Source organism: Haliaeetus albicilla, chromosome 9 (genome assembly GCF_947461875.1).
Source record: "Haliaeetus albicilla chromosome 9, bHalAlb1.1, whole genome shotgun sequence".
NCBI classification, from domain to species: Eukaryota; Metazoa; Chordata; class Aves; order Accipitriformes; family Accipitridae; genus Haliaeetus; species Haliaeetus albicilla.
Window position 1 is genome coordinate 44,493,536 of NC_091491.1, and position 16,316 is coordinate 44,509,851.

Here is a 16,316-nt window from a genome sequence, read left to right on the forward strand (position 1 = left end):
ATGTTGCTTATGTGAGTAGCTTCAGCAGGTACTTCCTCCGCTGCCCTGTCCTATACTTAGGGCAAGCTAATAAGGGGATTGGCCCTAAACAGCTCCCTGGCAAATGACGATATACTCTGTAAATAATTACAGAACTAAAAGCTGGACATTTGCTAATGACAACTACAGTAGCATTAGCAAAGCGTAAGGGTTATACCTGTTGAATATTTTAGTTAGACTGCTTCAGAGCTCCCTTTTTTTTTTAATTGCTCAAGAGTTTAGGGAAGCCAGAAATGCATGACAACTTTTTATTTTTGTATCAAGTGCAACATTGCAAGTAACAGATAAAACTCAAGTTTACTAGTCCCATAGTATACAGAACTGAAAAATGCATTCTGCCATGCTGTAGGCACTGTGCGTAAGAACCTGGTCAAAACTTCAGTGCAATTGTGACTGGAAGAGCAAAGCAGTGCTATTACTGTTACATCTGTATGTATCCCAGTGTCATTAAAACATTTATGGTAAAGCAGAATAGCTACCACTCTAGTGTATGAGCAATCCCATGAATTAGATTTTACATCTAAAACAGCAAGCAAAGGAATCAATGCTAATCACCTTAATGAGGTGAGGTAACAAACCCAGTTTCAAGGAATATGTTGAGCCAATTGATCACAACAGAAGAAAATTTAAGCTGAAAATACCTGGTTTTATCTAGTAGGGAGAATTGGAAATTGGGCAGTTATAGGTGGCCCAAGGAATTCTGCTTCCTAGCTTTTGCTCATTCTTCATCTGTAGCACTGCAGCGGCCTTCAGCCAAGAAGTTTTTCATCAAGCTACTAGCAAGTGTAACTGACCACCATCTACACCTTTCTAGCTGTTAGTTCTGGAACAAGTCCTTGCATCACCACTGTTTGAGACAGGCATTTCTACTGAAGGTAGGTATCAAGTTTCTTCTTGATGTTGTCAAAGGAATCCACTCCCATATAGTCAGCTTGGCCCTGTTCCCACCGTTCCTTGCGTTCTTCTGAAGATACAGTTGGTAATGCTGGTGATGGTGCTGATATTGATATGTGGGACACTCCCTCTGTAATCTCTGCCTAAAAGGAAAGGCAGAGTAAAAATATAGAAATACTTTGCATAGCTGAAGTGAGCAACAGGCTATAGAATGGGATAATGAAGTAGATAGTCTCATGCACAGCAGCGTTGCCAGTGGGCAGGGATTGTGCAGCTTTCCTAGCAAAGTAACAAAGCAGAGTTACAGAAGTTAGCAGGGAGAAAAGAAAAAAAACAACAAAGGTAAAGTTTAAGTTCTTCATACCTCTCTACAGAAGCCACAAGAGAAAGCCAGAGTATAGACCAAGCCCGATAGCTGCAAATAGTTCGTTAGAAAGATAAGATTAACAAGAGAAAGCACATCCTAAGAGATCAGTAACTTTGGTCTTAGAAAGGTTGAGAACTTAAACTGGCCCATGCACTAAGCTAAGACTATGAAGTCTGCAGTCAGATGCAAGCTACTGAACTCTGTGAATGAGAACTAGAGTCAGAAGTATTACTTTGGCTTTGATATGTATTGAGATTTTATCACTGCCAGTCTACATAAGCATGCATTCTCTACTTATCCTAGGCTTACCTAGATTTGTTTCACCATGCAAGATCTGTATGTACATATTGCATGCTGAACTGGGGTTCTTCTGCCTGAGAACCTTATTAGCTGCAACACATTAAGACTTGGGGCCCTTCCCTGTATATATTAAAGAAGTTGCTACAGTGTAATTTCTGGTGCATCATTAGCTACTTACATAGTTTGGTTTAGGCAAGCAGACAGCTACCTTCAAGACCACTATAGCATGCTTCCCTGCTGTAGTATTATTTATTCCAAGCTTAAAAGAACAAAACCAAAAAACCTTGCATCCCACAAACTAAACCACATCCATGCTTTGAGTTGGACAGAGGGAAAGGAAATCAGTGGAATTGTAAAGAACCTGTCATCCATACTTAGGTAGTTTGTACAAGAATATTAAAGCACATACCATGTTTACACCTGTAGTAATTTCTTTAACAATTCCATGCTGTTCTAGTAATGGTAAAACATTAGCTGTATAGGTATCCCACCACATCTTGAGGAATTCTGGGTGAACTATTTTAGGGTCGTCCATGTTGCCTTTTATGCTTTTTGTTCTGGAGTCATATGTATAGTTCCATGGCTTTGTGCTTCCCAGGAAATGCACCACTTTAGTATTTGCACCAAACCTGTTGGACAGAAAAAGTTAGAACCCACAGTTTGTGCAGGTGTCTAGAAAACAAGAGTTTTGACTGGCAGGCATTTTTTTTTTAACCTGCAGTTTCTGTAGGTGTCCAGAAAACAGAAATATGAATATATTTAGGAGGCTAAACACTAAATGATCAAACTGCCATTGCCTACTGGGACTGAAAGCATCGCTTATACAACAGAAAAAATGCAAACTGAATTCTACATTACACTAGTCAGAATACAGCCAAAACCTAATGGTCTGGGCTATTTAAGTACTTACAGCCAACTCAAGTCTTTAGGTAGACTGATGTCCATAGCTCAGGAGAGAGCAGTCTCAAGCAGCCGTTGCAATCGGAACTGGTTTTAAAAGTGAAAAAGATTCTACTCCAAAGTCAGTGATCCAGATAGTTAGGCATTGCAAGCATTATGTAGAGAAGGGTCAGTGTTAAGAGTTACCCTTTCAGTTTACAGCCCTATAGAAAAGGATCATTGGAAGACCCTGCTGCAGGAAGACTGTGTCCCTGCAAAATAACAGCTTTGTATAGCCTATGCAATTTCAGAGGACTTCTGATCTTAGTGCAGCAGGGTCTTGCTAGACAACCAACCATTATTTTCTAAATAACCTCAGTTTACCCATGGGTGGGGTTTGTGGTGGTGGTGGTTTTTTTTTGTTTCTTTTAAAAACTGTTTTAACCCCATTTTCAGTATGGGCTTCTAGCTTTGTCCCAAATGCTACCAGTATGTTCTTTTGCATTAAGAGTGTAGATGAGATGCACCCCTTTTGATGTAAAGAACACTAAAAGAGACAGCATTCATTCTTTTCTTTTATGGTTCTAGAACTAGAGTTCAGCTTGAGTCAATTTGTGAACAAGCAATACCAGTCTCTCTAGTAACAGGGACTGTCTCACCTAGTTCAGTTTGTATCACATTAGGATTTCTTCTCAACATAATATGATTAAAATGGATAATAATGCCAAACTAGTTTCTCTGATAATTTGTTGAGCACACCCTGGCCATTTTGACCAGGACTCAGATGTTTAAGTTTCACATATGGAGACAATGCAGGTATGTTTCAAAAACTTTAGAATATTCAAAACAAGGCAGTGTGCATTGGGGGGTGGGGGGGGTTGTACTACTGTAAGACCCTTAACTGTATTTCAATATTCACGTTCAGTGTTTCAGACACAACCGATCTTACTGCAGAATGAAAAAAAACCTATGCATGTGTGAAAGAAGGTCAAGTATTTGCGCTAATTGCAAGAAAAAAAAATTCTATCCTTAAGAGGTCAGTTCCTGGGCTTTAACTTTAAACTCCATATATCAAGATTTGGCATAAGAGGACTACCTTTGTTTTATTAGCTGTCACAGCACTACTTAACAGCCTGAGTTTTCTTCATCTCAGGCTGCTGCTGTTCTGAGGAAACTTGTCATTGTTTAAAAATCAAGGCTATTTAAGCTAGAGAATGCCTAAGAAGTGTTATGTTACACTTGCTGCAAGTGGAGAAGTGTATTCTTAGTATTCTGTCTGCTTAAGACCTGTACAACAGTTGACAGATGCCAAGCTTCTACAATGTTTTCAGTATCTGTTTTCTAGATCTGCAATACTTTCTTTTGACATTTAAGCTCAACTGTTAGGAAGCTTTATGTCCACACTGGCCTCAGCAACTAATCTGTCTTTCCCCATTTCCCAGAAAAGTCCTTCATCAATGTTTTGAAGTTAGAGAGCATTTGTCATGAATTGGCATTTTCCTTTGGAAAAAGGATTACTGAGACTGCTGTGAAATCTAGTCTCGCTGTACAAAGCTGCAAAAAACTTAGCTATTGATGTCAGTAGGTTTAAATTTCACTTTATTCCAACTGCTGATTATTAGGAGTGTAGCTGCTAATCTAACCAAGCAGAATTGTTCCACCTATTGAGCTGGGCATTCTACTTAAAAGGCCTGCACTTCCAGCATTCTACTTTTGAAGGTCTGCTGAATTCAGTCAGGCAATTGATTCAGTCAGTTAAATGGAATTTTCGTCAGGAGCCCCCAGACGCAATTAGTCTTTTGTGGCAACAAGGTGATTAGTAAATTTAAGGTCATGTGACTAACAACCAGCCAGCCATGGAAAGAGGACATACTTTACAATAGATGCTAGCTTATCAAATGCTATCTAACTACTTAGTCATTCTTAGGCTTGCATATATTTCTTTAAATAAGTGTTCCACTTTTAGCATGACAGGATTTCAAATGGTATTCTGATCACAAGACAACATAGTTTGATCTTGAGCCAGCAACAGTCCTGCTTATGCTAGCTGCTGCTTTAGACACTAGTAACCTGATGTCATTCAGAGATCAGATTTTTTTTTATGCAATTGGTACTTTCCCTCCCCCACCACCAGCTTTTGTCACTCTTAATGAATAAGAGTTTGTGTAACATTTCAGCTTCCCCTGCTTCCTCCTGTGTTTATTATAACACTTTGAGTGACCCTGCCACTGACATATGGTTTACTCACATGCCAAATCTAATACTGCTAGCTAGGGAGGATACAGTTGTTTTCCTTACACAGGAAACACACAATGGTATGGTGGTTGGCTGTAGTCTTTGTTCCATCTCGGTATTACTTAAGGAACTGTCTGAGATCTAGAAAGACTGTTGGGAGAGAATTCTAGCTTTATACAAGCCTTTGTTCACCATGTTTATTTGAATGGTACAGGTTGATTAGATGAACTGTTACTGTTTGTTAAATAACCTAAGTAATTTGAGTGAGGAAAGGGCAAGTTATCTAGGTGGGAACAATACCACCAGTGACATGCTGGAGTTCAGCTCAAGCCCATTCAAGAGCTGATTCAAGAACTACTGCCTTTGGTTAGAGCTGTAATAGACAGTATCCCATACTGGAGGAGTGGTTCTCCCTTTTGCAAGTGACCTGTCAAATGTGCTTACTCTAAATCAGCTTCAGTGTTACCACCAGGGATGAGTGGTTTAAGCTACAGACACAGCTTTCTGCGTTTATCATGAGATGATTCACTCAACTAGTATTAATTCAGTATTAATTCAACTTTTTTTTTTAAGAGAAGATACTTTTTTTTAGGTCTCCCTTTAGAAAAACTGTAAGTTCAGATTCTGCCTGTTCATTCTGTTTCAATAAATTAGTTTACATAAGCTCTGAAAGTCTTCTTAGAATTTTGAACTTACGCTTTAAATGCTGGAAGGTAGGAATATACAGAAGTGCTGCTCAAATTATAAATAAATGGTAGATGTTTGCTCATGTCTGTTGTTGCCCAGCTGCTGAAGAAGGTGTTTAATAACCCCTGATCTGCACCTGAAAGAGAAAGCATTAATAGGCTACAAGCATCAGGTAGCTGTTTTAGGATCTTTTTCAATCACTTCACTAATTAAGAGCTGGTAATGCAATTGTCATGTCCAGTAGGAGTTTGGCACAGAGCACTAGAGTTCTATTTGTGAACAACCCTTTGAAAATCCAAAAAGTCCACAGAATGAAAGAGACAGTATGTGTGGGGTTACTTTTGCTAAAAAATAGCAAGCTGCTCTCAAACCCTGCCATTCATATTTTTTTTACAGCTTAAGTTCAAGCTGTATAAGACAGCAAAAAACAGGACTTGACAATTAAGCACTGTTCAGCTTCAGGAAAGCTGTAGCTTGGAAGATCAAGTGCCAACTATTAGTTTTATTACTTATGCTTACAGATGCACGACCAACATCTGAACTACAGAGTTAGGGTATCAATAGTCTGTTAGACCTGCAGTGCTGGATGCATCTACCTACACTGTGATCTGATAAGGAAAGCACATTCAGTCTTGGTGACAACTCTAGTAAAACTTAATCAAATCCCTTCACAGGCAGTAGGCATTCCTAGTTGTGTACTAAAAAGCTGCTGACTAAGCCCTAAGTGAGGATAACAATCTAATTTATGGCCAGACCTACTGTGTTGGGAGGGATCACCTCTTAAGTTTGCAAGTAGAGGTTGTAAGGAGGTCAAATGAGTCTGAAGTTGTTTGGTATGTCAGTAGTAGAATAGCTAAAAAAACAAACAAACAAAACAACCAGCAACCCTCTGGCCCAAAGCAGACTGGTTTATAAGCAGCTACTGAGAAGTAAAAACTACTTATGTATATCCATTCATTCTTTATTGCAGTGAATACACTTAAGTCTTTAAGTGCTAATAGTTCCTCTTATGAAGGAGATTGTAGGGAGTCCCTTAACTTTGCCATCTTCCCTTTACCTGTAACTGCATTCACAAGTAGCATTGCTAAAGAGTAGGTAAATGGATAGCTTAGAAGAGAGACAATGTTTTATTTTAGTCTTTAATTTTCTAAAGCATTCAGTCTCTGCTGACTCAGGAAAGGTCTTTTTATTGGCCTATGATTAGATTTAGGGCAGTACTAAGGTTTACACCCTTACTGCTGTTTAAGCAGAATATGCTTTTTGCAACTGCATTATCTAGACACCAAGCATAAACTTAGATGTACAGACAATACACTGACAAATACCAATTCTAAGTATCCTGTTACAGCATACATACAGATTGCAGAGTGAGGAATTGCCTAGAGGCTCAAGTCCAGTAATTTCAAACCTCTGACTTGCCTCTCAACCCATAAAGGAAGGAAAGCACTTTTTAAGAAGTTGTGCCCAACAACTGTTCAAGAGAACAGAGACAAAGAAGCCAGACAAGTCCCCTGGTCTTTACTCGGCTATGTTTCATTTTAACCTCTACCTTAACGTTGCGTTAAGAATTTGTATGTTAACAGTAAGATAATCTAAAAGAGAAGGAAGTCTGGGATGCCCTCAGAACAGATAGCTCATCACTGAAGGGGAAGCAACAGTGTATTTAACTTACTCTATAGGACACTCACTCACTCAGATTGTTTCACATACTTGGCTTTTTTTCAGATTGCATGCATTTGTGCCAAAGCAGCCACTGAAAGTGGCATTTAGCTGTCCTAGTTCAGACTTCAACAGTAGTCTTGTATAAACTGGACCTTAGACATAAGGTGAAAGAATCAGGCAGTAGTTACATTAGCAACATATCCACAGATACAGTCTTGCTGCATTATATCTTTATATGTAAAAACAAAGATTTTAGATCCCAGGCTAAAGAGCCAGAGGATTGTTGAAGCAATAGCAACATTCTTAAGGTATCAGTACTACCAGGTTTGGGGTTTTTTTAAAACCAAACTTTTTTTTTTCCCCTCCACTACTTTTAGTTGGTATCTAGAATTATTGCATGACATATTCCTCATTATCTAGAAAGGTGAAGTTCAAATAGACAAAGTAGTTGTCTGCATAAGTAGCCATCACTCTACCATTTCTGGACAATAGCATTACATAGGAGGAGGCATCTGTCTGTTGTTATAAACAAGAAATACTCTGCAAAGTCTTGCATTGCCTAGTTACTACTACTGCAGATGGGGTGCTTAGAGCTTGACTTCAATTATGCATAGCTTGGTAGCTTGTTGAGTTTGCATCCCTGTGTCCTATTAAGGGCAGTGACCCTTCACAGGTGTCTCTCTTATAAAATTTCCTATGAACTTTCATTACTGTCTAGATCAATTTAAGTTTAAATCCCCTTTCTCTCCACTGAGTTCATGAGCTCAGCAGCAGCTTACGCAGGTAGTGTAAGTCTCCATGGTCTCATTACTCAGATCAGTGCTACCATTTAATAAAAACTGAATAAATTTTAAGCCATTAATACACCATTTTTGCTGTTAAGAGCTGCAACAATTGCTTCATATTTAGGACGCTGAGGAAGTCAGAAAGTATATTGTGGAAGCAGTTCTATTCTTTTAAAGGACAGGGGCCTTAGACCTAGAACATGAGGTCTGCTAGCAGTTGAGCACAAAGCTCAGAGGAGACAATTGGCAAGTCTCAGATGTTCCTGGAGCTACTCAACAGTCAGTTTGCACAAAGATGTGGGTTGGTTTGGGGGGTTTTTGTTTGGTTTTGGGGTGTTTGTTGGGGTTTTTTTAATGCAAAAATTCAGTACAGTGCTACAGCTTTTGCCATAACTGGTGATCAATTTACAACCAATATTTGAGAGCACTCCCAGAGCTACCAACTGCTACCTTGTCAGTAGCGAGATACAGACAGACCCTTCATTACATTGCAGTACTCATTTTCACTAGAGTTTATTCATATGGTAGCATTAAGCATCCAACTGCAACTAATGTTCTTTAGGAGGCCACACATAGGAGTCCACACAGTAACAGGGATTATTCTGCAGACTAGGAGTAACATCTAGAATTTTTACTTTTTACAAAGTACTGAAAGGTAAGTCATCAGGCTGGCTAATTGCCTTCTATTAAGACTTCCATTTTATGGTCTGTCTTATGTAGTTTTCTGTAGCTTTTTCAGTTAGACTTTGGTTCTGTACCACAGTAGTTACATAACGAAATTTAGTGACAGGAGACAACAATAGTCATTCAGAAGCCTTTAACTATAGCAGTCTTCAAGCAACATGTGCGTTTACTGCAATAGTAATAGATGTAGGAGACTTACAGGACAGCAGAACTTGGCTTCTCAAGCTTAAATCTGGCACAGTGGCCAATCCCAAGTGACCTATAGTGGGAAGCAGCCAAGGCTACGTGCACTTGATATTGGGAAAAGACAGTCACCACCCTATAATGACAGGAAGCTATCACAAAGCATATGAAGAGACAGTTGCATCTTTAAATGTTTGTTTCTCTGAATCTGCACTCAAGTTGATCAGTACTGTTTTTTCCACAGCAACTTGAGTTGGCATAGAACATTCAAGCCTTGAGCGTTAGGAGTGCATGAAGCATAGTACTGCAGTTTCATTTGCTAATGCATGCACTGTGCTCGCTGCATCTTAAGATTTCTTGTTACATGATTTTTACATTGCTAATGCTTACAGCTGCTAGTTTGGAGGCCAAACTCTTAGGTTTTCTATTTCATGAAGTCTGAAAAAAGTAGATTTACTACATATTGTAATGATAGCCTCTGTTGTGAGAGGGTTCTAATTTTTGTGTAGTTACACTGAGTTCAGAATTCTATCACACAGAGTCCCCATGACACATAAGTAGTTACTGCACCATCCCAACCACTATTACTATTTTGGTCTAACTTATACTGAAATACAAATTAATACATACCATCAAAGCTGCCTTTCTCTGTGGCAAACTGTAACAGCTGATTGTATGTTTCAATGGAAGGTCGGTAAACAAAAACTCCAGAATTAAAACAGTCAGGCCAGCCTGGGTCTGGTGCTGCAGACAGCTCTTCTCTCTCAAAAAGCTCATCGATATTTGACAAAACCTAGTTGTTAAGGGGGTAAAAAAATAGTTTTCTGTTTTTTAGGTTAGGAATTGGGGTACCATGTTGTAACGGATTTTGACATCCGGCTTAAGACATGAAAGAAAGTTCTCATATCAGTGCTCTTGTCTTATGGAAGACAATACTTTATGGCGATAGTCCCCACAGACTACGTTACAATTGATTCAGATAAAAAAAGGCACACATTTTTAGAGTTGCTAGTCCAAACAGCAACAAGGCCTCTATTACCCCTCCTCTAAAAAAAACAAAAAAAACCCCAAACAAACAAAAAAAACCCCACCAAAACCACACAAACAACCCACAATACCAACCCCTCTTCCCCTCCCCCCAAAAAAAAACAAACCAAGAACAACCCACAGAAAAAAAAAAATCCAACAACTCCCGTACCATCCATACCATGTCATTAAGAAGTACCATGGGACATAACCACTTACCATTGTGTCTGCATCCATGAAAACGCATTTTGAAAACTGCGTCAGTTCCCAGCAGTGAAGCTTTGTTAGTGTGACACCCAGCTCAGGTCTTTTCATCAACGCCAAGTGTGCTGAATCCCCACTATCCAAGACATTTACCAATATGACTTCATCAAAGACTTTTTCCAGCACTCTCCTGGAGAAAGATTCAATTGCCAAGATTTAGTTCTATTGTTATTCCAGCACTAGACCACTGACAGATTCCATAAAGGGAAATGGAATAACAGCAAACCTGGCAGTATTTCTTACGCCATCAGTAAGAGTTGACTGCATGTGTTGGAATGCACAAGCACACCTGTCTGCCTCAAGGTTTCTAGTTTGTAATGGGCATCATTTTGTGGAACAAAGAAGTTTGCTTGGGTTTTTCTTCCACAAACAGGGCTTTAGTTGGCATTGCTAGTAGGTCATGGTTACGTAGTACAACCTTTCCACACAGCTTTTTTTCCAGCCAGACTCTGATTTTTGGCAAGTTAAGTCTACTTTGAGCAGGCACTTAAGAAATGGGAAGCTGTTAGAGTAGCTTGAGCAGGACAGTAGCTGAATCCTAAACAGCTGAAACAGAAGTTTATGCAATAGTTATGACAACACTGTTCTGGATTTGTGACTGTTAAAGCCATCTGACTAGACCCACTTGCTAAAACTTTCTTTATCCCATGAATTTTTAAAGACTCACTTAATCATAGCTGTGGGTACAGCAGTGTTTTGACCCAGAATCATGTTCACCTAAGGGTGAGAGACTTTCAGACAGTGTAGTGAAATTTTGTGGCAGATATCCAACCTTTGCTTTACCATCAGTAAAGCACTACCATTAGTTCAAGAGAGGTTAAGGAGTTCATGCTGCTTAAAATATAAAGCATCTGTGAAGCCTCACTATTCTACAGTGTATCTTGAATGCTCACCAGTTATCACTACAATTTGAGCCATAGAGTTTGTAAATGAGTTTTAGAACTCTGCCTTGCAAGGCTGTCTTTATATTGACAGTTTGGTATGGACAGTTGCTTCTGAACTTAAGGCATACCTTGTTAGTGGATACAGAGTGAGAAATGCAAGCTCCATTTACACCACTAGGTAGGCAGGTATCACTGGTCTAAGGGTATAGTACTAGCTGACTTACACTAGCACATAAGCACATTTATGATTCATCTTAAAAGAGCACACTGACCTAATAGGCTAGAATGGATGTTCCTGTATGTAATATCTTTACGTTGATAAGGCCATTTAGCTGCCAAGAGACTCCAAGGAAAGTCACTCTATTATTGAGCCACTTCTCTACTGCCTCTATAAATTGAGACATCTTTTCAGAAGAACTTCCCCATGCAAAGAATCTTGACCTATCATCTGTAGTTCATGTAGCTATTAAGTTACTTGGTTTTTTTACCCTCCTCTTACATGCGGAAAGAGTACCCAGTCCACTCCATACTGAGACTATTCTAGAGAGGCTGTAGGAAGCAGCTGCCTGTTAATTTCATTTGTTGTACTGCAGTGGCCTCATTAGATGCCTCTGTTGATCTGCTGATTTGACATACTTGGTGCTACTTTAGTTCTGCTCATTTTCTTCTCTCATGATGAAATTTGATTTGAAGTGTCTGCTAGATTTCAAGAGAGCTTCTATTACATTATCTCAATTGGGAATGCTTCTGCAAGACAAATAAATACCAATCCCCTACTCCCACCTCCACATGCATACACACAGCACTAATGAACACACAGGCACTATCGTATTGTTGGACAGTTCTAAGCAGGACTATGAAAGAGCAAAGATCCAGTTGAAATATCAGTATCAAGTCACAGTTTAGTGCTCTAACTACAGAGTATTTGTTAACTCTTCATATGGAAGAAAGAAAAAAAAAAAACAAAAAAAACCAACAAACCAGTTTCATGTTTGAAGAACTTACATAATTCCAGACAGTATAAGTTGAATTCTGCTAAGCTTAGCTGTTAAGCTTCCAGAGTTTTGGAAGGTTACTATTAAGGAATTTAACTTCCATTTTTCAACCTTCACATCAGCAGGAACTGTGGCAGTTTGAAGTACATAAGTGACCTTACCTCATAAGATCTGAGACCTGAGGAGTTATGAGTGCAGTCAGCTTCCTTGTTGTTCTGTACTGTTGCAAGGATGAACCAAGTACCAGTGCTCCTTTCACATAGGAGTCATTTGTGGCTAGAGTCACAAAAGACTGGTCTGGAAGAAATGAACTTGGTCAAGTTAGCATGATCCACTACTTTACTCTGAGACAGATATACTAGAAACCTAGTATCGTTAGGTAATCATGCTGTGAGACCTCCAAGATGTGCCCTTTAACTCTGCATATTGGGCCTTCCTACATGGCTGAATGAGGCAGATTATACTTGCATAGCTATACTTGCTATTAGTAACTTGACACATGGCAAAATGCAGTAAAAAGAAAAACAACAAAATCAAGACTGTTGCAAGAGAAAACCAGTTCCAGTTTGCCCACAGGTTAAATAAGTCATGCCAAATGTTAGAGATAATCCAAAAGGTCTAAATAGCCTTATTTTGGCCATTAATATACTACTTTAAAGCTAGAAGTATTGGGAGTCAGTAGGCTTATATTTGGTCTAAAGTTGGTAGAGTTTTGCAGTTACTCTAGGTTCAGCCCTCAACCCTGAAGCTATGGCAGTATAAAACTTACATTTCATTTTCAAATGAAAGTAAGCATTGAATTAGATCTTGGACAACAGTATTAAGTTTTGCTAGCTCAGGATTTTTCAGATGATTTGTTCTGCAACCCATGGTTGCAGCTCTATCAGAAGAATGCAAGATAATATGAGAAGTAATATGAAAAGCAGTTTAAGACTTGAAGCAACAGTTTTTGCTCTTCAAGCAAAAAGAGGTAAGGTTGGATTGTTATTACAATCTTCTGCTCCAGCTGTATCTTAAAAATAGATTAAGATGGATCACTTTGCTGTACACTGCTTATTGAGGCCATATAATACAAGCTTTGGATTCTTTCAATTGTCATGTTGTTTTAAACTGCCAGGGTAGGACTGACAAAAGCAAACAAGTAACTTTCAACTTCTTCAGTTCACTGTTAACTATCATCATGTAGACAACTGTTAACTATCATCACGTAGTACTCCTTTCCAAGATACAGTGCTTTCTTTATAAAAAGAAGTGTGCTCTTTTATACAAACCATTTTTGATATCATCAACAAAATAGTTTCTTCCTAAGAATTTCAAGAGTAGATTTTCACATTCAAATTTATTTTAGCAACTATGATTTCTTTTCTTTACACAAGTTAACTAGGTTAGATGAGGATTGAGAGTGAGTGTTCTGGACACTTTAAGGCTTACCACCAAGTGTAGTCGTAAGATTAAAATACTGACTGCTCTACTTTCAGAGAGGTTGTTGTTTGGTCTAACTCCTCAGCCCATGACACAGTCATCATCAATATCTTTTTAACTTAATACCATCTTAACAGTTGATGACAGAAAGTCATGTACTGTAATTGTCTATAAGCTCTGCAAACCTAGTTTGCAAGCTGTACAGACCAGCTACAAAACCTTCTATTTTGCTTAGCAGCAAAACCAACTAGTCCCAAGGGATTTACATTATAGTGGTCAATTACAAAGTTCAAAAAAGCTTCTACAATGCCAGGAATAAAGTTGGGGTTTTTTTCAGTTCACTTTAGCTACCAATTTGTAATAGTTCATATAATTCAGCAAATCTACAGGACAATTTTCTGTTTCTTTGAAGCTTTACAATTGGCAAGTGTGTAGCATTTTAAGTGGTAAGAACACCCTCCTAATAGGGCAGCTTTTTTCATTACTTAATTTGCATGTTACTCCTCAACTACTCAATATAGGAGTCCGCCACTCTTACGCTGACAGACAGCTCACTAAAAATCAAGTGTAGACAAAGTGGGATTGTCCCCAACATTCATCTGAATGTTGTGGGGGTTTTTTTTCCAGCAGTATAAGACTTAATTCTTGAAGTGACCTTGCCATTGAAAGACTAGTCTTTTTCATTGACTTGTTAGCAGGTATACTCCTACCATGTCTCCTCATCTTAATGAAACTGATTATTCACACACAAAGGTCTTGGAGAAATAGAGTCAATTTAATGATGGAGCAAAGGCTAAGAAGGCCCCTATTACATCCCAACTGCAGTAGGAAACTTTATGACTGCTTGACAGGTGGAGGACACGGGCAACTTGCAGAGAGAGCATCCAAGTCAGTACAGCTTTCTAAAGTTTTGCTTAAACTATGTTCTATTTCATACCTTCTCTGAAGTACATTCACAAGTACGTTCAGACACATTATGCATGAGTCCATACTACAGTTTGGGCAAGACCAGCTGCTGCTTAATATGGAAGTTACATCTGCAAGAGACCAGTCCATTTTACCTAAACCACCAGTATTTCAGTTGTGTGGGTCTCCTTTCCCATCCTCTCCCCCTTCTCCATTCTCTGTAAACATTTCCTCCACAGTAGGTTACGTTCACACAGCAGTCACTGTTATGCCTGAAACATACTGAACTATTAGTAATAGTGTGGCTGCAAAAACACAGAGAATGCGACACAGTTGCACGTCTTCATAATTGATTTATCCAGGCAAAACCAAGCTCCTTCAGAGACATCTTTGGCTGCCCATTTCATAGGCTATAGCATCTGTATGCAAGTCTTTGCACTAACCCTTACACAGCCAGCCAGGAGCATCCTGGAAGTCTGAGCTAGGAGCAATCTTTCACCTGGCAGCATGCAGGAGGGGGCTAGAGTGCTCGCCCCAGATATTTTAAAACGTCCTCTGGAAGCATTTTCATAGGCATAGCCAGAGTTCACAGGTGTCGGCCAGTTCCCCTGTTCTCCAAGTTAGGTACATCCGATTTTTGGGGGTGGGTGGGGTGTACAGGAGTCCTAAAGAGGCAGCAACATCTAATCAAGACGTGCATCGTTTTTTGGGGGGGTACAGGAGTCCTAAAGAGGCAGAAGCATCTAATCAAGATGTGCATCGGGAGCTAATCAAGACGTGCATCGGGAGGCAGAGCACCAGACTTCCTGCAACCTTCCAGATCTGAAAGTGAAACCGACTCCGCTGACAGCTTCAGGTAAGGTAAGAATCGGGGGAGGGGGGAGAATCCGGAAGAAAAGAGCCAGGCACGCTCGGAGAGGTGGTAAGGAACTGCCCGTTGTAAAGCATCAAAACGCACAGGAATTACAGGCTCTCCGCAGCGTGCCAGGAGAGGGCCAGCTTTTCTCCCGCGATCCGCTGCGGCCCTACAGGGGCCTCCGCGGACCCCCCTGCCCTCCGCCGCGCTGGCCACATCCCTCCCGTTAGGGGGCACGGCCCCGGGCCAGGTACGGGGCGGGCGGCCGCGCAGCACGGCTGAACGGCCAGGGTCCTCTCGCGCGGCCGGGCGCCGCCGAGCCTCGCCGAGCCTCTCCCCCCTCCCCCCCGCGGGCAGCCCCAGCCCCCACCGGCCGCGGCGGCGGCCCGCCCCCCGGAGCGCGCGGCTGGCAGGGACCGCCGCCTAAAAATAGGCGCGGCCGCGGCCCGCCCCGCGCCGCGCCGCTCCCAGAACGCGCCCGGCGGCTCCGCCGGCGCGGCCCGCGCCGCCCGCAGCCCTGGGGAGCCGCGGCGCGCGCGCTGGGCCCCCGCGGGGAGGTGCGGCCGCGCGCACTGACCTGCCATGGTGCCAACTCCGCGGAACGGCTGAAGCAGAGGCGGTGGCCGCGCTCCGGGGGCTGCGCGAAGGCCGCCCCTTATATAGGGGCGGGGCCACGCGGCGCACGTCTTTGGCCGGGGGCGGAGGCCCCGCCCTGAGGAATCCCCGCGTCGCCGCGGGGCGGGGTCTCCGCCATGGTCCCCGGCGGCGGTGGCACGTCATCCCTCCTTCAGCCATGGGTGGGCCCGCGCAGGGGGCGCGGGGCTGGGCGGTGGCGGCCGCCGGGCGGGGGCCGGGGCCGGGGCCGGGGCCGGGGCCGGGGCCGCGCCGTGAGGGCCTCCTACCCCCGCCGGCGCCGCCTCGGCCACGCTGAGCCCGGGGATGCTCCACCGCGTGGAGGGAGGGTAGGAGCCCTCGTCGGGACGCCGTGGTTCCGGCTGGCAGCGCCGGTGGCACAGGAGAGTGCATTGCTCCTGTGGCCGCCGAGCTCCGCAGGAAGAAGGAGCAAAACCGCGCCTGTCCCAAAGCAGCTGCAGGGAGCGCGTTTACAGTACGCGCACGTGCCAGACACCCCCGGTCCCGCGGCCGCGTTAGGGTTGCATGGCCGCCGGTGAGCTGTCTGCGATGCTGCTGCAAAATGGTAGCTGAGGACGGCGTTCCCACGAGGTGTGCCTTGCGCCGGATGCGGGC

The 16,316-nt window shown here is 42.1% G+C and overlaps 1 protein-coding gene across 4 annotated transcripts; it reads right to left on the reverse strand.

The window, feature by feature from the left end:
- Positions 1 to 273: 273 nt before the first annotated feature.
- On the reverse strand, positions 274 to 15,864 carry GYG1 (glycogenin 1). 4 transcript variants are annotated; one of them, XM_069793018.1, is made up of 9 exons: positions 15,646 to 15,660; positions 14,368 to 14,484; positions 12,046 to 12,181; positions 9,961 to 10,135; positions 9,346 to 9,508; positions 5,411 to 5,537; positions 2,010 to 2,229; positions 1,298 to 1,348; positions 274 to 1,076 (listed from the first exon to the last, which is right to left on the reverse strand). In XM_069793018.1, exons 3-9 carry the CDS (start codon positions 12,048 to 12,050, stop codon positions 906 to 908), a joined length of 912 nt encoding a protein of 303 aa, XP_069649119.1. In that variant the 5' UTR covers positions 12,051 to 12,181; positions 14,368 to 14,484; positions 15,646 to 15,660; the 3' UTR covers positions 274 to 905. The 4 variants fall into 4 exon arrangements, with proteins under 4 accessions (XP_069649119.1, XP_069649117.1, XP_069649116.1 ...); XM_069793016.1 differs by lacking the exon at positions 14,368 to 14,484 and having other exon boundaries at positions 15,646 to 15,764; XM_069793015.1 differs by lacking the exons at positions 12,046 to 12,181; positions 14,368 to 14,484 and having other exon boundaries at positions 15,646 to 15,864.
- Between the last annotated feature and the right edge of the window lie 452 nt (positions 15,865 to 16,316).